Source organism: Pan paniscus, chromosome 9 (genome assembly GCF_029289425.2).
Source record: "Pan paniscus chromosome 9, NHGRI_mPanPan1-v2.0_pri, whole genome shotgun sequence".
Taxonomy (NCBI): domain Eukaryota; kingdom Metazoa; phylum Chordata; class Mammalia; order Primates; family Hominidae; genus Pan; species Pan paniscus.
The window spans coordinates 123,616,959-123,639,632 of record NC_073258.2 but is presented as its reverse complement, the minus strand read 5'-3'; the positions used below and the strand labels follow the sequence as shown (position 1 = coordinate 123,639,632).

The 22,674-nt window shown below is 41.2% G+C and overlaps 1 protein-coding gene and 1 non-coding gene across 12 annotated transcripts in view; both read right to left on the bottom strand.

Annotated features, from left to right (window-relative positions):
• Window positions 1-22,674, bottom strand: part of JHY (junctional cadherin complex regulator) — a 77,059-nt gene that overhangs the window by 21,946 nt on the left and 32,439 nt on the right. For 6 of the 11 annotated variants that reach the window (XM_034933912.3, XM_034933915.3, XM_063608846.1 and 3 more), the window contains exons 4-5: window positions 12,955-13,068; window positions 2,767-3,476 (exon numbers count right to left, since the gene is read on the bottom strand). In XM_034933912.3, coding sequence (XP_034789803.1) covers window positions 2,767-3,476; window positions 12,955-13,068 — 824 coding nt within the window. The remainder of the gene's footprint in view (window positions 1-2,766; window positions 3,477-12,954; window positions 13,069-22,674) is intronic. The other 5 variants (XM_034933916.3, XM_063608845.1, XM_063608844.1 and 2 more) reach the window with 2 other exon arrangements.
• Window positions 10,797-10,936, bottom strand: LOC112441335 (U4 spliceosomal RNA). Its single transcript, XR_003029259.1, has one exon. It is a non-coding gene; the product is annotated as a U4 spliceosomal RNA (small nuclear RNA).

Sequence of the window (22,674 nt, the reverse complement as noted above, 5' to 3'; positions counted from 1 at the left end):
TCAAAACATTTACCTCTCAAGCAATGGGGGATGTTCTCTATCAAAATTAGAGAGGAAACTAAGAAAGAGAACGGGGATGGAAAAAACAGGAAGGGTGACGAAGGAGAAGAGTCAAGAGGGTCTCCATGAGGGCATGGAGATTCTTAAGGATAATATGAGCACAACAACAGCGGAACGCAGTCAGAAAACAGGTGTGGCACAGGACACTGGCATGCTGAGAACTGCCCACCACCCTGTCCCCTGTCCTTGTACCACATTTTCAATCTGAAAGAAACGCCGGAAGGGGTGCTCAAACAAAATAAGGAAAATGTGAGATACTGAAAAAGAGAATCCTATCAGAAGAAAGGCAAAGGGAATCCTCAGCCGGGACAGCTGCGAAGCAAGTCTAGAAAGAGAAAGAAAGTAAAGGTGTCTACAAAGTCTGGCTCCAAGAAAGACAGAAGAATTGAGAAATTGCCCGATGGGGTTGTCCTTATGGAAACTTATACTAAGAGGCTACTCATAAGCGTAGGATCAATTAGCTATATGTACAGAGAAAATTAAGCAAAAGAAGCCCAGGAGGTTGAGGCTGCCAAAAAAATTAAAAAAAAAAAAAAAAAGAAATGAAAAGAGGGACATGATTATAGATATAATAAAGGTGGAATAATATTAAAGTTATTTAAATACTACAAAAAGCTTTATGACAGTACATTTTAAGACAGCATAAAAGGAAAATTTTTCCTAGAAAAATATAATGTATTAAACTGACTAAAATGAAAATGAAAAGACTGCAAAGTCTTATAATGATTATAGTAAATGCATCAGGAGTTTAAAATCTGCTCACAAACAACAACAAAAAGCCAAACAAAACCCACCAATGGCCCAATAGTTTTAGAGGAAACTTCTATCAAACCTTCAAGTAACAGGTAAGGCCAATTGTATATAAAGTGTCCCAGAGGATTCAAAATGAGGAAATAGTCCTCAACTCATTTTATAAGGCTGGTATTTTCTTGAAAATCCACCCAGTCAAGGCCAGTGGCAGATAGGAAAATTATAAGCCAATTTCACTTCATGTATATGAAAATGTTAAATCTTAAAACAAAGTGTTAACACATCAAATCAAGCAACTTATTAAAAATGCAGTATGACAAATTGGGTTAACCCTAGGAATAAAAGGGTTATCAGAAAAATCAGTGCATCATCAGAAAAATCTGTTAACATATTTCATCACACTAAAGGATTAATGGAGAAATGTTTCAATTAATGCAGAAAAAGTATTTGATAAAATCAAATACTCGTTTATGATAGAAGTTATTTGCAAAGAGGAATAGGAGGAAATTTCCTATCTATCATCTATCTATCTACCAAAAACTAAATATTATTTTTAATGGTAAAAGTGTTAGAAACCATCTTTCTAAAATCAGGAAAAAAAAAAGACAAAGATGCCTGCTATTTATCATTATCTCTTCTAGGAAGCTAACTTTAAATCTGATTAAATCTACATTCCATATCACCAAGTGTGGCACTTAAATGTTCTTTGATCAACTCACGAGGGAGTAATTGTCTCCCTACTTTGAAAGTCAAGTTCCTTGAAGGTGCCTCACACACCATACTTCTTTTGTACCTTGTAGAGCATTTAGCACTGTAGCATTATATTTAGTATGTTAGGTATGTAGAAAGGACGTTTGATCGAAGAACACCAAGAAATGGTGCCTGAAGTAATTTTTAAAATAACTTTCATTTTCCTGTTTATAGAAGTTATACGTCTACATTGTAGGGAACTTGAACTGTTCTGAAAATTTAAAGAATAAATTTTTAAAATCCCAATCCCTCTTGCTAGAGATAACCACTATTGACATTTTGGTGAATTTATCTTCTGTGCATATTTTAACACGGTAGAACTCATACTCCTTAGATGTACTTTTTCTTCTACCCGTGTCATTCCACCCAAGGTGTAATTTTGTACCTTACTATTTTCTTCCTATAGAAGCATTTCCTCATAATCATAATTTTTAGTGGTTCCATGATACTAAATATCATAATTTACCTAAACATTCCCTATTGTTGGATTTTTAGGTCACCTCTATAAATGATGATTTTTTTGTATGTGCATATTTTTCTGTATTTTAAATTATTTTCTCAGGATAGGCCATGATAATGTTGGAGATCATTTGTTTCCTCCAAACATTACTTGCAACCCCCAAAACACACTGATGTTTTTTGACTGGGTCCCTCTGTCCTCCTCTCCCTTCAACTTCTAGTTTAACTACAGTGGAAAAATAGCGGAGACAGGGAAGAGGAAAAGAAATCCATCAAAAGTAGACTCTTGGCTGGGTGCGGTGGCTCACACCTGTAATCTCAGCACTTTGGGAGGCCAAGGCGGGTGGATCACTTGAGGTCAGGAGTTCGAGACCAGCCTGGCCAACATGCTGAAACTCTGCCTCTACTAAAAATACAGAAATTAGCCCGGTCTGGTGGTGAACGCCTGTAATCCCTGCTACTTGGGAGGCTGAGGCAGGAGAATTGCTTGAACTCGGGAGGCAGAGGTTGCAATGAGCCAAGATCTCACCACTGCACTCCAGCCTGGGCAACAGAGTGAGAATCTGTCTAAAAAAAAAAAAAGTGGACTCTTTGAGGCAGGAATCAGAGCTAAGGAAGTTGTTAGGTGAACTCTTCTTCTCACCTAGCCACCTTATGGATTCCCCTTCCCCTTCTTCCTCTCCCGTCTTTCTGCAGCAGTCTCTCCTTTCTCCTCTAGAAAACCACTTGAGAAAAGGGAATTCTTACCATAACATTTCTAAGTTCCTGTATTTTGTCTCTGTATAAGGCTGTTTGAGTTGTTTCTTATTTTCGGTTGATCCATGAGTATTTATGTGATAAACAAACTGAGAGCCTTTCTGGCTCAGGAGCACGTGTCTCTTAGAAAGTTCATTAAGGTTGTTCAAATCCATGTCACAAAGGGTGTGTAGCTGCTGATATGAAAATCTTTTCTCTTCTTGGTCTTTGTGTCCTCTTTCTTTATTAACATTCAGCCCAGAGTCACATCCAGTAGAGTTTTTAGATAAGACCTTGTCAAAAGCCTGTTTTGGTGGAGCAAATGTATTGGAGGTTTCTTTGAGATTGTGGCTTCTAAGTGCCCTTGAGGCTTGTACATCATTGTTAGAGGCATGCATAATCACAATCGATTCAGGCTTTGTTGAAGTATCAAGAGGCTTATTTTGGTTTTGTTGCTGCCTGGGAGGGTTATTCTGGTTCCCCTGACTGGCAGTTACCTCTTCCGTTGTGGAAGACTTCAGGCCATTCTGGTGTCCCTGACTGGCAGTCACCTCTTCTGTTGTGGAAGACTTCAGGCCATTCTGGTGTTTACGCTGCTTTCGAATCTTGAGCTTGGCTGGTCTTCTGGAAGGCTGATGGTCATTCACCATGTCAGAAGGTTGCCCTCGTGGTACATTGCTTGATTTTGTACTTTCATATTGAGACCAGTGTTCCTGGTAATTCTAAAGAGATATTTTTGGTTAATGTAAAATTAGAAGACTGACACTCTTCACAAATTTTATTTTATTATTTATTTATTTGAGACGGAGTCTCACTGTCTCCCAGGCTGGAGTGCAGTGGCGCGATCTCGGCTCACTGCAAGCTCCGCCTCCCAGGTTCACACCATTCTCCTGCCTCAGTCCACAAATTTTAAATTAGTGTTTTCCAAATTGGGGGTTGAGACTTCTAGGAAGATGATCATAGAACTGAAAGCAGATAAAGAAAAAGTAGAGGATTTTTTTCCTAATTTCAGGGAATTGGAGAGTTAATAACTGAGTGATTCCTACTGGAAATTTAGGATTATAAGCCTAGAAAGAAATAGAAAGCTTAGAATGGGCTTTATATTAAGGACAAGTCTTTGGCTTCAAAGTTTAAGTTTTAAAAGTTAAGTCTTTGACTTAAAAGTGTTGCCAACTTGGGGGATGAGGTGGGGAAGCTTTACTTCGAGAGATACGGAGAAAGTACAAATGCAAATCTACATTACAATACACAAGCTTATTTTAAGTAACATGAATATTTTTAAAAATCTTAACCAGAAAACACTAATAATTTGCTTTACAAACCAAGTACAAATCTAATATTAAATACAATTCAGATGATCAGATCTTTTTACTCATGCTGGTCAGAAGCTAGAAATGACCTCTTCACCAGATGAAACAAATTAGATTTTATTCAGAGGATTATAAAAGAGCCTGTGCTGTGATAGGACATCTGTGAAGCCACAAGGGCTGTTTTGCTTCTGTTCCTTAATATAGCCTGCGCTTAGGCAATCAAACATCTGGGGGAAATATTTCAATTTCAGAACAGTCTTTATGCTTTTCAAAGTCTCCTAACAACAAAATGTACTCCTGGTATAATAGATACACTATGTAACTATATTGTGCTATTGCCATTTAGAAATATCTTCCAAGGAATAAAGCACTCATTACTTTGTGGAAAACTAGCTGAGTTAAGAGGCCTTTGCAAAGAATGATTAAATGCTTATTGAAAACAGTAGGATGACCATATGCATCAGTGTGTTATATAACTGCAACATATTTCTTCCTTTCTGAACATATATACTAAAAAATCTCTTTAGCTTATATCTATAAAACATTAACTGAAAAATGCAACAGTTGGATGAATGATTATTTTAGCTTGCTAGAAAGAATGATCAAATTCTGTGATGAGTTCAGCTTTGATTTCTCTTTTCTGATACATTCTGATACAACCACTAAGACCCATCCTATTCCTGTATAATATTAAGCAGTGTTCTATTTCTAGTGAAATCATGTTATAATGATAATGTTGAGATTGTTAAATTTAAAACAGTAATACACAATGTTACTTATCATATCATATTTTTAAGAAATAACGACTTCTAATTTGAAATTTAGAAGCTGTTCTTTTGAGAATTTGAGCTTTCTGGAGGATTGGCCAGGCTCTGATTAGCTCCTACTTACTTTAAATTTTTACCTGTGGTGCTCCCAAAAAAGGGAAAACTTCTTTTCTGTATTCCAGGTAAATTCTAGGTATTCCTTCCATGCAGTAAATTGAGCTGCATGGGGAAATGCGGGCAGGAAGGCTCTGCAAATACATAGCTCCAAGAAAATCCTTTCTTGTAATGGATCCAGAAAATAATTGCTATATTACAATATTATAGGTGTGGTCGTGGAATATAGCAGCTCTTTTTATGGCTGGCAGCACTATTCGTGAAGGTCAAAAATGCCCCCCTTGACTGTGACCTAAAAGTATTAATTGATGCTGATAATGTCATACTTTTCAATATTTGTTCAGCCTTTAACTCGCTAGAGACGTAACCAGGATGCTGCCATCTAAATGTACTTTTCCTAGTTTTCTCTCTTAATTTTCACCAAAAAAGAAAATACTTACTTCTCAGAAATTTCTTGGGTACTAGATGTGAAATCCTGGGTTACCACTTGATCTTAATCATGTTATTACCTTTGCTGCTGACAATCCTGTTCACAGGACGCTCTGACAACAAGGCCAAGGACTCATCATTTTATGAAACTTCAATTGTCTCAAGTGTTAAATCTGCTATTCACATACATATAAGTGCCCAGAGATGGCATTTCAGTCCCCAGAAAGGAAGCCATTTATGGGCTTGATACGATTTTTCTCACCTTCCAAGCAGCCTACTTGAGATCTGTGGTTTACTGAAGATTTATTACCCTACAATTGGGGCATCAGGTGTCACTCTTTAGGTGGCAAGACCTGAGTTCCCTGAAGTTAATATACAAAGCCATTCTCAGACGATTTAATCTCCATCAGCACTGAAATCCTCTATTCCATTCTGCTCTCACTGGGGTTCTTTTGTTACCAACACCCGCAGTCGCTGCATACTCCATGCACTTAGAATAACTGCTTAATGGCAGTAGGTTTTTGCGTCACACATGGAGTGTTAGCATGGGGGAATCCTGATGCCTAATGCTGGGATGATAATTTCTTGGTGGGACTCATCCTTAGTTATTAATTAATGCTCATTCATACTGTGCCACCCAAGAGAAGTTTGTCCCCGACCCTGTGAAAGCCAGCACCTTGTTGTTTCTCTTTTACGGCTTTCCTTTTCTCATGTCATCAGCAGACGGGACAATGCCTGCTCTGATCTCAACCAGAAAGTTCATCTGTTTCAACACAAAAGCCACTCCTGCTCTTAGTTAACCTGACTCAACCGCGGAGTCCTGAGAGTTGTGCCTGGGCTCTGAGATCGGCTCTAAAGTGAAGACATGTCTGTTGTGTTCCGCTTTTCTGCTGTGTTTATGAACAATAAAACATGAGTACTTTAAGCCCGAGATACAAATTCCATCTGATAATATTAAGAGAATCTCAAGCAAAAATATTAATTGGCTCTGATTTTCTCTGTGGGTAAGGAAGAACTCTGTGTTCAGATGAATAGAAGAAGCACAGATCTATTGATAGTGTTGGAGGCAAAACCAAATTAACAGCTTTTTGGAAAGGTTAATCAGGATTTGATTACAAGGGCTTTCATATTAATAAGTAAAAGGTCCTATATATCTTTAATACTATCATTACCTTTTCTTTGCCTGGAAAGCTAAGAGTTATTTTAGAGGGGTAAGAAAGAAAACATCCTATTTATCCTTTTGAAACATTACTTAATTGGGGAACTTTTAATTTTTTTCTACTGACATGTTTCTTGCCTGGTGCCATGGTTTGAATGTTTGTGTCTTCCCTAAACTCGTACGTTAAATCCTAACCCCCAAGGTAATGCTATTTAAAAGTGAGGTCTTTTCGGGTGACTAGGTCAGCAGGACGGAGCCCTCCTTTGTGGGATTGATGTCCCTATAAAATAGGCTCAAGGAAGCTCATTCCCCCCCTCCATTGTGTGAGGACACAGTGAGAAAGCATCACCAATGAACCAGGAAGCAGATCCTCACCAGACATAGAAACTGCCAGTGTCCTGACCTTGGACTTCCAGCTTCCAAAGCTGTGAAAAAAATAAACCTCTGTTGTTTCTAAGCCACCTGATCTATGGTATTTTGTTATAGCAGCACAAACAGACTAAGATACCTGGGAAAGATCTTCTGCCAGTGGGAATGTGCCCCTCACACTGCCCAGCAAGAATCCTGAGCCTTAAACATACTGCATTCAGTCTGGGCACACAACCTAAGCAGGATGTGGAAAACCTGTGAAGATTCACAGGCAAGTGCGAAGCGATTCAGGACGCTAAGGCCTATGTGGCAAGGTTAAATGAAGAGAGATGACTTGGCTTCAAGTGAAGGATCTAGGCATGGATAAGACTCTTACATAGAATATGATGATGACTTGGCTTCAAGTGAAGGATCTAGGCATGGATAAGACTCTTACATAGAATACGATGATGACTTGGCTTCAAGTGAAGGATCTAGGCATGGATAAGACTCTTACATAGAATATGATGATGACCATCATTCTCAGTATTTTTAAAGTAAAAATACATAGGCTGAAATGGTCTCAGGCATATCTTCTCTCTTTTCTCGCCCTTTCTCTGGTTTCTCGTTCTTTCTAGCATGTAAATGTATTTAAGTCTCTCCTATGAAAAGAAGGAAAAAAACGTTCACTTGAATACATCCTCTGGTTAAATCCTATCTCTTTCTTGGCTGGGCACAGTGGCTCATGCCTGTAATCCGAGCACTTTGGGAGGTAGAGGCGGGTGGATCACTTGAGGTCAGGAGTTGAGACCAGCTTGACAAACATGGTGAAACCCTGTCTCTACTAAAAATACAAAAATTAGCTGGGCGTGCTGGCCTGCACCTGTAATCCCAGCTACTCGGGATGCTGAGGCAGGAGAATCGCTTGCACCTGGGAGGCAGAGGTTGCAGTGAGCCAAAATCACGATACTGTACTCCATCCTGGGTGATAGAGCAAGACCCTTTCTCAAAAAACAAAAGCAAAGAAAAATCTATCTCTTTCTCAGTTCACAGCCGGGCGTCCTGATGGTGTAGACTGCACTGGTCTCTGCTCCCCATCTCTCATGCTGACCTCTGTCCCCTGCCATAGAGCGTTCCTTCTCCCCATCCCGCTGAAATTGCTCTGTTCAGGCCACCAATAAACTTTTAGTCACCAAATGCTGTGGGCACTTTTTTCTTGACCTTTTTATTTTCAAGTTATTTCAAACTTACAGAAAAATTGCTAGTACGGACAACTCTAAAGGATTCTTATCCAGATTGAACAGTTTTAAACATTTGGTCACATTTCATCATTTTCTCTGTCACTCCACACATAAACAAATATACATCTATCTACATATATGTAATTATTATTGTTTGTATTTTTGGCATTTAGTCTTTTCAAGCCATGGAGCCTTCCATATATATGAGTTGCATTGTAATGTCCCTTGCACGGCACCTCACTGCTGGGTACCTGCTTAGATTGCGAACAATCTCTTCTCCAGTCTGAGTCCTGGGATGCGTGAGGCAGACAGCAGCCCTTACCAACTATGTCAACTTTTCCCTCCCTAGACCACACAAATAGCAGCCAGAGCTGTCATGGTTCCTCGTTCCTCCTCCCACTTTCACACCTTTGCCCGCATTTGTCCTTCTAGGGGCAGCCGAGATACTGACTCCTATGGGGTTTATTTCTCTGTCTTCTTAGGGCAGAATTAGTTGCTCTTTTAGTTCCACTGCATTTTGTACCCAGGTCCATATTACTGCATTATAATGATTACATAATGATTCCCACTAAAGTGTTGAACTCCTAGAGGGGAGGTACTGCTTAAAAAAAAAAACAAAAAAATAACCTTGGCCAGGCGTGGTGGCTCACACCTGTAATCCCAGCACTTTGGGAGGCCAAGGCGGGCAGATCACCTGAGGTCAGGAGTTTGAGGCCAGCCTGACCAACATGAAGAAACCCCATCTCTACTGAAAATACAAAATTAGCCAGGCGTGGTGGCACATGCCTGTAATCCCAGCTACTTGGGAGGCTTGAACCTGGTAGGCAGAGGTTGTGGTGAGCCAAGATTGTGCCATTGCACTCCAGCCTGGGTAACGAGAGTGAAACTCCGCCTTAAAAAGAAAAAACGGGCCAGGCGTGTTGGCTCACACCTGTAATCTCGGCACTTTGGGAGGCCGAGGCGGGCGGATCACGAGGTCAGGAGATCAAGACCATCCTGGCTAACACGGTGAAACCCCGTCTCTACTAAAAATACAAAAAATTAGCCGGGCGTGGTGGCGGGTGCCTGTAGTCCCAGTTACTCAGGAGGCTGAGGCAGGAGAATGGCTTGAACCCGGGAGGCGGAGCTTGCAGTGAGCCGAGATTGTGCCACTGCACTCCAGCCTGGGCAACAGAGTGAGACTCGGTCTCAAAAACAACAACAACAACAACAAAAAACCAACAACTACAAAAAACAACCTTTCTTCAAGTTTTGTTTATTGTTTTAAAGAATTTTTGTTGTTGTTTGTTTGCTTGTTTTTTTTTTTTCCCCCATATCTTTTGGGCCAGGCACCTAATCCGCAGTGCCTGGAATGCAGTAGATACTCAATAAATATTTGTTGTGTGAAATATTTTGATTTTGCACAAAGATATTTCACATTAGTGAAGGTTATTATTGTTAGGGTAGGTTTATGAAACTTTGAAAGTCATTTTTCAAGAAAAACTTTTCAAATGAGGTCCATTTTCTCCTGGAGATACACTAAATAATCTTTTTATCTGCATTTTGTATTTTTTAGAGACAGGGTCTTGCTCTATTGCCCAGGCTGGAGTACTGTGGCACCTGTAACATCGAATTCCTGGCCTCTAGCAATCCTCCCTCCTTGGCCTCCGAAAAAGCAAGAGGATTATAGGCATGAGCCACTGTGCCTGGCCCATGATCTTTAAATGTTTCTTTAATTAGTCAGTAAATATTTACTGAGCATCAGTCTTGGGCAAAGCATTGTGGTAGGGGATGTAGAGAAAAATACAATCGGTACCTTAAAAGATCTTGTAGTGTAGTGGGTACAAAAGAAACACAGGCACAGTGGCTCACGCCTGTAATCCTAGCACTTTGGGAGGCCCAGGCGGGCAGATCACCTGAGGTCAGGAGTTCGAGACCAGCCTGGCCAACATGGTGAAACCCCGTCTCTACTAAAAATACAAAAATTAGCTGGGCGTGGTGGTGGGTGCCTGTAATCCCAGCTACTCAGGAGGCTGAGACAGGCGAATCGCTTGAACCCAGGAGGCGGAGGTTACAGTGAGCCAAGATCCTACCATTGCACTCCAGCCTAGGCAACAAGAACAAAACTCCGTCTCAAAAAAAAAAAAGAAAAGAAAAAGAAACACAGGCAGCAGTTAATGAGACACAGCCCAATATGGCAGGCCCTGAGCCAGTGGCCCAGACTACAGACACAGCAGGAGCTGAGGGCAGAGGAGCAGGGTGGGAGAGGCTGGGAATCTCCATGCAGAGGTGGCCCTTGAGGAGGCACTAAAAAGAAGGCATTGGACTTGGGTAGTTGAAGAGGAAAAAGAAAGGCAGCCTAAAGTGTCTGTGTCCCAGAGTGCTGGGCTGGTGTGTAGCACGCAGTGGGCAGTCCACAAATCCTTTCCACCTAAAGAATGGGAAACATCCCTTAGGCCATTTGTGGTTATTGTCATTTTAGGTCAATAACACTTTTTAGATGTTTTGCTCCACAATTTCTTCATTCAGGAATGGGTTATAAGCGCATTAATTACAGTACACGCAGGGAATAAAAAGCATTCTTTTGGTTTTCTTCTGATTTTCTTCCATACAAAAGTTTTACTGCTTCTGTCAAAGGTCATGCCATAAATCAAGCACTGTGATTTTACCTTGATTATTATCATTTTTTCTTCAGTCTCCATAGAGACTATCCAAAATTGCCAATGCCGACTATATTTCAAGTCATCATGGTGGGTATTAGGAAAAGTTTTCAGTTAGCAATAATTGCACCCTGTATAAACCTCACTGGTTATGATGTTGCCACTGGGCAAAGCTTTTTACCTCGATCATTTTATCATTAGCTGAGAATCCTATGGTTTTCCTTAGTGACAATTATGAAAGCTACAGGTTGCGATAATCTTACATGCTTCAAATGTATTTTTCTATAATAATTTAAATAACTAGAAATACATGGTCATAGAATTCTAGCATTTTGTAGCTGAGATGGACCTTGAAGGTCATTTAGACTAATCCTTCATTTAATAAAGAAGAAATTTAAGGTTTTGAAAAAGCTGAGATTTGCCCAGTCATGCATCAAGTAAATGGCAGGCTGAGGCCCAGAAATTCATCTCTCGTGACCCAGTCCATTACCCATAATGCATGGCAAATCTTAAGGTATTTCCTTTGTCCCTGGTTCCTGTTGACCAAGCTCCCCTGGCTCTCTATCACATCTGGTAGTGGATCCTGTCCTCCACATCCCACAGCCATGAGACATTTCAGTCCCCATCTTCTCAACTTCTAGGTATGGCCTCACTGGCATCAACTTTCAGGAAGCTCTGGGTGAATGACTTTTTATTTCTTTTTTTGCAACTCTTAAGAGAGGCCTGGAGGCCACTGGAGAGGAAAAGAGATGATTCGGGCTGTCCCTTCTTTCTAACCTCTCTGAAGCTCAGGTAAAACTTATTATTATTTTTACTATGTTTATCACTGTATATAGTTTTAACTGATGTCAACAGGCTCTATAGGTTCAGTAATTTTCAAAGGACTCATCTCTTCTTAGGCAGCGATAAAGCCTGGTCCAAGGGTGGCTCCACACACACGGGTCAAGAAAAACCTGAGCTTCTAGTGCTTTTTCTATTTTTTTTTTCTTTTTCTTTTTCTTTCTTTTTTTTTTTTTTGAGATGGAGTCTTGCTCTGTCACCTAGGCTGCAGTGCAGTGGCACAATCTTGGCTCACCGCAACTTCCACCTCCCAGGTTCAAGGAAATCTCCTGCCTCAGCTTCCCTAGTAGCTGGGACTACAGGTGAGCACCATCATGCCTGGCAAATCTTTTTTTTTTTTCTTTTTTGATACGGAGTCTTGCTCTGTCACCCAGGCTGGAACGCAGTGGCATGATCTTGGCTCACTGCAACCTTCGCCTTCCAGGTTCAAGTGATTCTCCTGCCTCAGCCTCCTGAATAGCTGGAACTATAGGCGCCTGCCACCACACCCAGCTAATTTTTGTAATTTTTAGTAGAGATGGGGTTTCACCATATTGGCCGGGCTGGTCTCGAACTCCTGACCTTGTGATTCACCCACCTCGGCCTCCCAAAATGCTGGGATGACAGGCATGAGCCAACGGGCCTGATCTAATCTTTGTATTTTTAGTAGAGACAGGGTTTCACTATGTTGGCCAAGCTGGTCTCAAACTCCTGACCTCAGGTGATCCACCCATCTTGGTCTCCCAAATTGCTGGGATTACAGGTGTGAGCCATTGTGTCTGACCTTTTTCTGTTTCTTCTAGAAAAACAGTGTGGAGAATTTCAGAAAAATCTTCCCTGAAATCACATTTATGATTTCAAAGTAGTAAACCCAAGGCCAGAAAGGATGTCATCACGCTAAATGACCAGTTGGTAAGCTTTTATATTCTGAAAATGAGGGTTGGGTGAGGCTCTGGGAATTCTCATCCAGTTTTCAGGAATAGTGTCCCCATTGTCTAGGAATAATAAGTAACTGCCAACTCCAAAAGGAATCAGATTTGGGAGCAGCACAGAGTTGGACAATTCTCTGGAACTGTGATTTTTCCTGCATGTCTTTCCATGCCTTCCTTCTGTGTGGGGTTCTAACTCAGTATGTTGGAAGTGTGATATGATTATTTTCTTCCAGCAAACAGAACCCCTGGAAAAACAGGTAGGGTTGGCTGGCTGAGCAGGCAATGGCTCCTCTGAGCAGAAGTCAGTCTTACCCATAGGAAAGTGGGTAATTATTCTCAGGCATGAAAATAAACCCTTAAGTGATAAGAACTCAGTCACGATCATTACTTATATTCAGCAGTATCGCTTGAAACACACTTAAAATGCAATCTAGCAGGTAACCTTTAGCTGTTGTGCTCTTTGATGCCATTTGTCTTCAGGATCGATGGCAGCATTTTCCATTTCCTTGGCATTCTGAATAGACGTCTTGTCTGTTACTCTGACGGGGTAGGAGATCTAGGTAGGTAAAACACATACAGCATGTTAACTGGATTCATTTTAGTCTTAGAGCCGTGGGACTCAAGTCTGTGCACTCTAGAAAACGGTCCTGCTGGGCTAGGTTTTATTTTCAGTTAATTTCAAGGATTCATCTCATCAGTCCTCAGGGACCTGATTGTTCTTAAGGAGAATGGGAATAAACAATGTTTTCTCTTGCAGACACGAAGAGAAAACTGGTGCGTTAAGGTCAAACTATTACTTACTTTACATGCTCAGTACATACTCAGGGGACCCAATTTTAGAACAGTTATCTGAACTGGATGCAGCAAGTAACGTTTGATCACACCAATAGAAACACTATGAAATAACACTATACGCCAAGATGATGACGACAACAGAAATAACAATGTTTTCTACACATGGAATGCTCGCGGTGTGCCAGCATCTGTCCTAGGCCCTTAGTTCTGAGGTAATCCTCACAACCACCTTATTAGGTATGCATATGTTATTACCCCCTTTTTGCAAATGAGAAAACAAAGGTACAGAGAGGTTAAGTAATTTGCCCAGGATCAACAGCTAGTAAGTAGTAGAGCTGGGTGGTCTATCTCTGGAGCCTGCACATGCAACAATGTTGCTAACTCACTTATTAGAAATATCCTAGACCTGCACAATTAGTAGTTTTGGTACTCAGAGAATTTGAATAATGTAAAGTCAGTGGTTCTCAACTTTAGTTAGATCTTAGAAAAACCGAGGAAATTAAAAAAAATACTAATGCCCTGATCCCACCTCAAAACCATTAAATCATAAGCTCTGGGGGTGGCCCCAGATATCAATATATTTTAAAAGTTCCCTATATACTATTTAAAAAAATTTTTTAAGTCCAGGCGCGGTGGCTCACACCTATAATCCTGGCACTTTGGGAAGCCAAGGTGGGTGGATCACGAGGGCAGGAGTTCAAGACTAGCCTGGCCAAGATGGCGAAACCCCGTCTCTACTAAAAATACAAAAAAAAAAAAATTAGCCAGGCGTGGTGGCTGGGGCCTGTAATCCCAGCTACTTGGGAGGCTGAGGCAGAGAACTGCTTAAACCTGGGAGGCGGAGGTTGCTGTGAACTGAGATCATGCCACTGCACTCCAGCCTGGGCGACAGAGTGAGCCTCCGTCTCAAAATAAATAAATAAATAAATAAATAAATAAATATAAAAAGATAAATAAATAAATAAAAAGCTCCCCAGGTGGGTCTAATCTGCAGCCAGGTTTGGGAACCATGAATGAAGGCAGCGATGCAGGATTTAGGTTCCTAAGTTATTTAAGGGCCCTTCATTGCCTCCATTAGTTACCTGTTTTAAATCAAGAAATTAGTGTCTGTGTCATGTGGAATTCCAGCCATCAGGATGTACTGCAGGAAGCAAACTTAAAGTTATGCAATCTTAATGCTGGAAAAGATTCTGGAGATAATCCAGTTCTCCAGTACATCCACACCATCCCTGGTAGATGTTTACTCGCTGTCTGCCTAAATTCATGCCCCATTTCCTGGCAAGACTTACCTGTTTGTCAGTATTAGTATATGTTTAAAGATCTTCTACGGGTTGAGGAGGAGAAAAGAAACCTGTTTCATGCATGATAAACATATTGCTCCCTAACTGAGCAATCTGAATGCCAGAAAGCTTTTCTTTATATGAGCAGATATATGTCTCTGTATTTTCTATCCCTCTGCCCTCTGGAATAACACAGAACAGACTAACTCCTTCTTCGGACAACAGCTCTGCGCGGGTAGAAGCTGACCCTGGTCTCCTGTGAGCCTGCTCTTATTTACAGGACTGACTGTCTCATTCCCCTGTGCTGCAGTACTCAGGTCAGCCTCCTCTGCCCACTCTCTGCTCCACTGCCTAGAAATGCTGTCAAGTCTGTCCCTTCTGAACTGATGTAATTAGTTGTAAAATTTAGATTTAGGACTTTACATGCGTTTTGTTACATTTCCTCTGGTGGGCTGTGTAGTGGAGAAGCAGCAAGGTGTATGACTAGAAAGAACTTGGGTTTTGGGATCTGTCCTGTTTGTGTTCAGATCTCCCCTCTGCTGGTTTTTTTTTTTTTTTTTTTGAGACGGAGTCTTGCTCTGTTGCCCAGGCTGGAGTGCAGTGGCACAATCTCGGCTCACTGCAAGCTCCGCCTCCCGGGTTCACGCCATTCTCCTGCCTCAGCCTCCTGAGTAGCTGGGACTACAGGCACCCGCCACCACGCCCGGCTAATTTTTTGTATTTTTAGTAGAGACAGGGTTTCACCGTGTTAGCCAGGGTGGTCTCTATCTCCTGACCTCGTGATCCGCCCACCTCGGCCTCCAAAGTGCTGGGATTACAGGCGTGAGCCACCGTACCCAGCCTCCCCTCTGCTGTTTACCTTGACTTCAGACTTGTATTCAATAAGAAAGAGGTAAGATATTTGTTAAATATTAAGTGATAAGTAAATGTTTGACAATGAAGATACCCTCATTCCTGACCACTCAATGTGGCTTCCCTGGACAAAACACAACATTTTCTTTCTTTTATTTCAGGTGTAACCTTACTTCTACCTGAGCTATCTCTATTAACTTTACTAAAGTAACTATCACAATTACTGTACTTATATATAGAGAGATAGGGCAGATAGATGGTGTGAATGTTTGAATACTTAAAGGTTGATCTGAAAGTGGGAAAAAATAAAAACTTTTTAACATTTTTGTGCTTTAATTTTCATTCCTAAAACATGAAACAAAAATGGACTGTTTGATCATGAAATTCTTCTGATTACAAATAGAAGTAATCACCAGGTTTTGAATGATTAACCTACATGGCAAATGGAAAACTTCACATCATGAAACAATTCAACTTGTGCTAAAATGAAAAGCTTAGAACTATAAATGAGCTATTTCTCTTCTTTCTCTCTCTCTCTTTTTTTTTTTTTCCAGATCTTGCTCTGTGGTCCAGGCTGGAGCGCAGTGGCATGATCTGGGCTTACAACCTCCGCCTCCTGGGCTCGAGCGATTCTCAGCCTTCCAAGTTGCTGGGACTACAGGCATGTGCCACCACACCCAGCTAATTTTTGTATTTTTAGTGGAGACAGGGTTTCACCATGTTGCCCAGGTTGGTCTCAGACTAATGGACTCAAGTGATCGGCCTGCCTCCCAAAGTGCTGGGATTACAGCCATGAGCCACCAAGGCCAGCTATTTATCATATTTCTATCTCAGTCCCTCTCACAGTGCTAGTTCAAGATGAAACACTAGATCCTTATAAAAGTATTAGATTTCACAGCTTTTATCAACATTATAGCAAAGGTTTCAATCCCATATAACCATGATGTTCAACAGAAACATGACTCATTTAAAAGAAAAATCAACTCTATCTTGGAGGAGAAATGAAGGTCAAGAGTAAAAAAACTAACTAAGCTGACTTAGCAGGCAAGGAAATCATCCTTTTCAAACCTCAAAGTGGGGATGACTGAGAGAAACTGTCGCCTGGAGCCTGGGAAAAAAGGAAGTTGAACTCTTTCATAGATCTGCCATGAGGATGCTGATTCCCTGACTTTTGTAAGTGTCTAAGAAATAAAGGGGACTTAGTTTAGTTAATTCAGGTATTACTGTTGATACTGTTTGATTGACAATGACGGAATCTCTTACATAGCACTGGCGAAAAGTTTACAAATTAAAAATACAGTGTCCCACGCTTCCTAGTCCAGAAAATGTAGGATATACAATATTTCCCTCCACAGGCTGTTTTGGTAGAACACAGTGGCTGAATCACCCCAGTGAGATCCCTGGGCAAGTAAAGCATACTTCTACATTATCTCTTTCAAAGTGGAATGGGACACAACCTCTGCCAGCTATTTTTTTTTTTTGTGAACCATTCTATTAATACCAATCAAATCGAGAAAATGATCAAATGAAATTGCATTTTGAGCATCATAAGCTGTGTAATGTCTATTCTGTTAAATTGGGGCCTATAATTGCTTCTCTACTGAAAAGATACAACAAAGACAGCAATCATGGCTTGTCATTATCCCAGACTAGAAAACCGGCCTTTGCAGGGAGGACTTCAAAGGCTTGTGGTTCTCGAATTGCATTTGGCTGCTATTGTTGAAGCGCAGGCAATCTTGATGAGGTGTTTACACTGAGGTAAGGCGCAGAGCAGAGCGGCTGAGTGCCTGGGTCTAGAGCCATTAAAAAATTGTACATTATGTTCCTTGCTTTGAAGTGAGGGTTTGTAGGTAGGAAAGCAACTCAGATTGAGTACAGCTGAGCTAGATTGGGCTGCTACTTCTTGCTCAAAGAAACTCATCAGGTTCTTAGAGAATCAGACAGCACTACAAAAAAAGTTGATGCTTTACCAAGAGCTGTATGTGAGTCAGTGAATCCACGTAAAGACACACTGAAACATGTTTAAATAAGGATGTTACCGTTAAGTTCTGCAATCACTGGAGGTTTTGCCTTTTTTCCTTTATATTCTGTTTTTAATACTGACCTTATGTTTAGATGTTGTGGGGAGCCCCACATTAATTTATTGGGTTCTTTGTTATTCTCATTCTTTGATAGTATTGACAGCTAGCACATATCCAAATTAAATAGAGTTGATTTTTTAAGTAGTATTAGCTTACCATCATTCCAACACCTATTATTCAATTCCTTGCTTCCAGGCATAATACTGGATTCAGTGAGCATTTCTCCATTAACTTGGCTAAGGAGTGAGCTGAAGTATTTATTTCTTTACCCTATTTCTAATATACCTTGCTGTGTGTCGATTCACACCTGCTCACGCCAGCACTGCTGCCGCCTGTGTTTATACACAGCCAGCAAAAGAGGCGGAGACACAATGATAGAAATTGTCTGCCAGTCTGCCATTGTGAGGCTGCAACCCTGATATTTAGCACAGCTGTTTCAATTATCCAAAGGTTTGTATTATTCAGCTGTTTAGAGGCAAAAGACATGAAATATTTTGTCTCTGCTGTTGGCCATAGTCTCCGTTCCTATAGATTACCTCATAATGTATTTAGCATGCACATAGATGTTCAGTGAGAATTGGGTGACACTGAAACTTTTTTTTTTATTTTTCATATTTTTAGTATAGACAGGGTTTCGCCATGTTAGCCAAGCTGGTCTTGAACTCCTGACCTCAGGTGATCCGCCCACCTCAGCCTCCCAAAGTGCTGGGATTACAGGCGTGAGCCACCGTGCCTGGCCACGAAACTTTTGAATATATTTTTTTCTACATTCATTTTCAGCTTAAGATACTTGAACTTTAAAAAGCCCCAAGCTAATGGTCAGTCACCTACTTAAAAACCCTTCAATACTTTTCCATTACCCTCCGTCTTCAAAGATTTATAAGGCCCTGTGGCCTCGGGTTCCTGTCTACTTCTTCAGCTGTGGCCCCTTGCTCCCTTCCTGCTGTACCTTTCAGTTTCGCTGATGCGCCAGGGGCACCATTGTCTCTAGGTCTTTGCATAGGCCATTCTTTGCCTGGAAATTCACTTGTTTAGGGAATTTCTTTGCCCCTTCACTTATTCTTTTTTTTTTTTTTTTTGAGACAGAGTCTCTCTCTGTTGCCCAGGCTGGAGTGCAGTGGCATAATCTTGGCTCACTGCAACCTCCGCCTCCCAGGTTCAAGTGATTCTCCTGCCTCAGTATCCCGAGTAGCTGGGATTACAGGCGTGCACCACCATGCCTGGCTAATTTTTGTAATTTTAGTAGAGACGGGGTTTCACCCTGTTAGCCAGGCTGGTCCCGAACTCCTGACCTCAAGTGATCCGCCACCTGAGCCTTCCAAAGTGCTGGGATTACAGGCGTGACCCACTGTGCCTGGCCCACTTCACTTATTCTGACCCATCCCATCCACTGTTCAGCCTTGGCTGAAATATAACTTTTTCCAGAAAGCCTTCCCGGCCACCCCAGAGGCAGCTACAATAGCTGCATCTGAGCGCATGGCCTTAGTACTCTGTACTTTGCTTTTGTAACAAGTATCACCCTGGTAACTGCTTTTTTTTCCCCCCTTCTGGACTGTAAATTCCAGGAAGGCAGGAAAAAGGACGGACCATGTGCAGGGCTGTCTTGCTGTATAGCTCTACGGGTACTACTCACCTGTGCTATGCTCTGAATGTGCCTGGCATCTAGATGGTCAATAAATACGACGGCATGAAAATATCAATCTGGGTTGCTCACTGAACTTGCATTTATATCAGAATACATATAATCGACTTGTTTATCTGGTTCGATGTGTGGTTTATTTTAAAGCCAGGTAGCCGGCTGTTGACAAAATAAGGTGGAAACTAGAACTTCATCTTCCATTCCACTCTCCGTTGTTCCCATCTTCAGTCCCTGAAATTTGCATTTGCTACTCCCTCTTCCAGAAATCCTCTTTCTCCAAATATTCGCATGGCGTGCCCTCTCACCTCCTCCATATCTTCTCAGGGAGACTCTGCCTCATGGCCCATTTAAAGTTGTGATTTCCCAACACCTCAGCAATCCTTAGCAGTTCTGCCAGCCTTATTTGTCTCCTTACCTCCTTAAAATATAAAACTTATCATGCACCAATGCACTAATTTATCTATTTTGTCTGTTGCCCATCTCCTTCCTCAGGAGGCCTGGGATTTTTGTCTGGTTTTTTTCAGGGATGTATCCCAAGCACCTATGACAATGTCTGACATATAATCATCTCTCAATAAATGTATGCTAGGCTGGACACAGTGGCTCACACCTGTAATCCCAGCAGTTTGGGAGGCTGAGGCAGGCAGATCACTTGAAACCAGGAGTTCGAGACCAGCCTGGCCAATATGGCAAAACACTGTCTCTACTAAAAATACAAAAATTAGCTGGGTGTGGTGGCTCACGCCTGTAATCCCAGCTACTTGGGAGACTGAGGCATGACAGTCGTTTGGACCCGGGAGGCAGAGGTTGCAGTGAGCTGAGATGGCGCCACTGCATTCCAACCTGGGTGACAGAGTGAGACTGTGTCTCCAAAATAAATAAATAAGTAAAATAAAATAAATAAATATATGCTAAATGAATAATGGCCATTTTTAAGAATGTGAAAGAGATTTTTAGGAATATCTCATATAACTTATAGAAAGACTGATTATCCAGCAATCTAAACTCTCCATAACTAAGAATATGTAAGTGTGACCTCTGAATGGACACATTAGAGATAAAAAGAAAAAAATCACAAAGCTCACACATTGCACTGAAATTGCTCCACTACTAAAATTCTTCAATGAATTCATATGACTTAGAGGAAAGGCCTAACATTTTAACACAGGGGTTTTAAAATTTGAGCATGTATCAAAATCACTTGGAAGGCCTGTTAAAACACAGATTGCTGGACCTCACCCCAGAGTTTCTGACTCAGGAGGTCTGGCATGGGGCCCAAGAATTTCCACTTGTGTTAAGTTCCCAGGTGATGCTGATGCTCCTGGTCCGAGGAACACAATATGAGAGCTTCTGCTTTAAAATGACATACAAGGGCCTGCATGAAAGACGTCTGCCAATTTCTCTAACCTAAATATCCATATTCTCATGCTCACAATCTAGCCACATACAACTACAGCACTATCCACCTTCTCCTTAACTAACTCACTGGATGAAGTGACATTTTCTGGTCTTGAAGATATCCTGAGGCCATAGCTAAATGCTTACGGCTGCTAGGCTCTCTCTAGTACACCTTGGTACTTCTACTTCCACTTGTTGAGTTGTATGTTTACCAAGAGTCTTTTCCATTTGTTCCCAAACCTGTTTATTCCTATTGTACCTGTTGTTAAAATTAGGAAATGTATTTAAAGATTAGATAATCTGAAGAAATCTGAGCATGAATAGAGAGTTGTTATATTCATGAAAACTTAGTTAAATGATTTAGAATGACCCAATAAAGCAAATGGCAAAATAACATGTTGGGGGCGGGGGGAACTATAAAAGATTAGGGGAAGCATTCACAAAAACCTAGCGATTATGGCCAGGTGCAGTAGCTCATGCCTGTATCTCAGCACTTTGGGAGGCTGACGTGGGAGCATCACTTGAGGCCAGGAGTTTGAAAGCAGCCGGGCGAAACCCTATCTCTACTAAAAATACAAAATTTAGCTGGGCGTCGTGGCAGGCGCCTGTAATCCCAGCTACTCGGTGGCTGAGCCATGAGAATTACTTGAACCTGGGAGGTGGAGGCTGCAGTGAGCCAAGATCATGCCACGGCGCTCTAGCCTGGTTGACAGAGGGAGACTACATCTCAAAAACAAACAACAACAACAAAAAACAAACAAACAACAAAAAACAAAAAAACAAAACACACCTAGAAATTATGTTCTTAAATTGTTTCTTAAGGTTTTTTAAGTTTGTACTTTGCTATCAAGAAATCAAAACTGCAAATCATAGATGCTCTCAAACTGATGCAAGAAAAACAATGAAACTCCAACCAATAGAATCTGCACTGCTAGAAAAGACCTTGGCCCCTTGGTAAAAAAACTGGTGAATTAGTGTATATTTATATACGTTAAGGGAAAGTCAAGTAATTACGGTATATAGTTATCATTTTTCATATCTGCTTTAACCAATTTAAAAACAAAATTGTATTAATATATAATGTTTGTACATATTTATGGGGTATATGTGATATTTTGTTATATGTACAGAATGTGTATTGAACAAGATATGTGGGGTATCCATCACCTCGAGTATTTATCATTTCTTTGTGTTGGGAACATCTCAAATGCTCTCTGCTAGCTATTTTGAAATATACAACACATTTTTACTAACTACAGTCACCTAACTTTGCTATGGAATATTAGAATTTATTCATTCTATCTAACTGTATGTTTTTACCAACTGACCAACCTCTCTTCATCTTCCCTACCCCCGAGACCCTTCTCAGCCTCTGGTAACTATCATTCTGCCTTTTACCTCCATGAAATATTTGATTTAATTGACCAACTACCAGTTCTTGACCAGCAGTATAGAAGTTCTTTCTGTACTCACAGCTTTCTACTTAAATAGTGTTCTTTCACGACTTCATGCCATTGCCCCTGCCCCCTTTGCCTGAAGTGCCCTTACTACCCACTTCCACCTGTTAACTTCTTCTTTTTAGGGCTGGGTGCTGTGGCTCACACCTGTAATCCCATCACTTCGGGAGGCTGAGGCGGGTGGATCACTTGAAGTCAGGAGTTCAAGACCAGCCTGGCCAACATGGTGAAACCCCTGCCTCTACTAAAAATACAAAACTTAGCCAGGCATGGCAGCGGGTACCTCTAATCTCAGCTACTTGGGAGGCTGACGCGGGAGAATCGCTTGAACCCAGGAGGCAGAGGTTGCAGTGAACTGAGATGGCACCACTGCACTCCAGCCTGGGTGACAGGGCGAGACTCTGTCTCAAAAAACACAAACAAAAATAAAAACAAAAAAATACCCTTTTTCATTTTAAAGAATGAGTTCCATGATTGCCTCTTGTGTGAAGCCCCCTCTGACTTCCCTGGACAGTCAGGCACCTTTCTTCTGAGTTCTTGGGGACCTTATCTGATACTAGCACAGCAGTTTTCACTTGGTATTGACTGTTTACATGTCTGCTTCCCATTCTGCCATAAGCTCCTTAAGAGCAGATACAGACAGCAGCAGAAAATGACCGC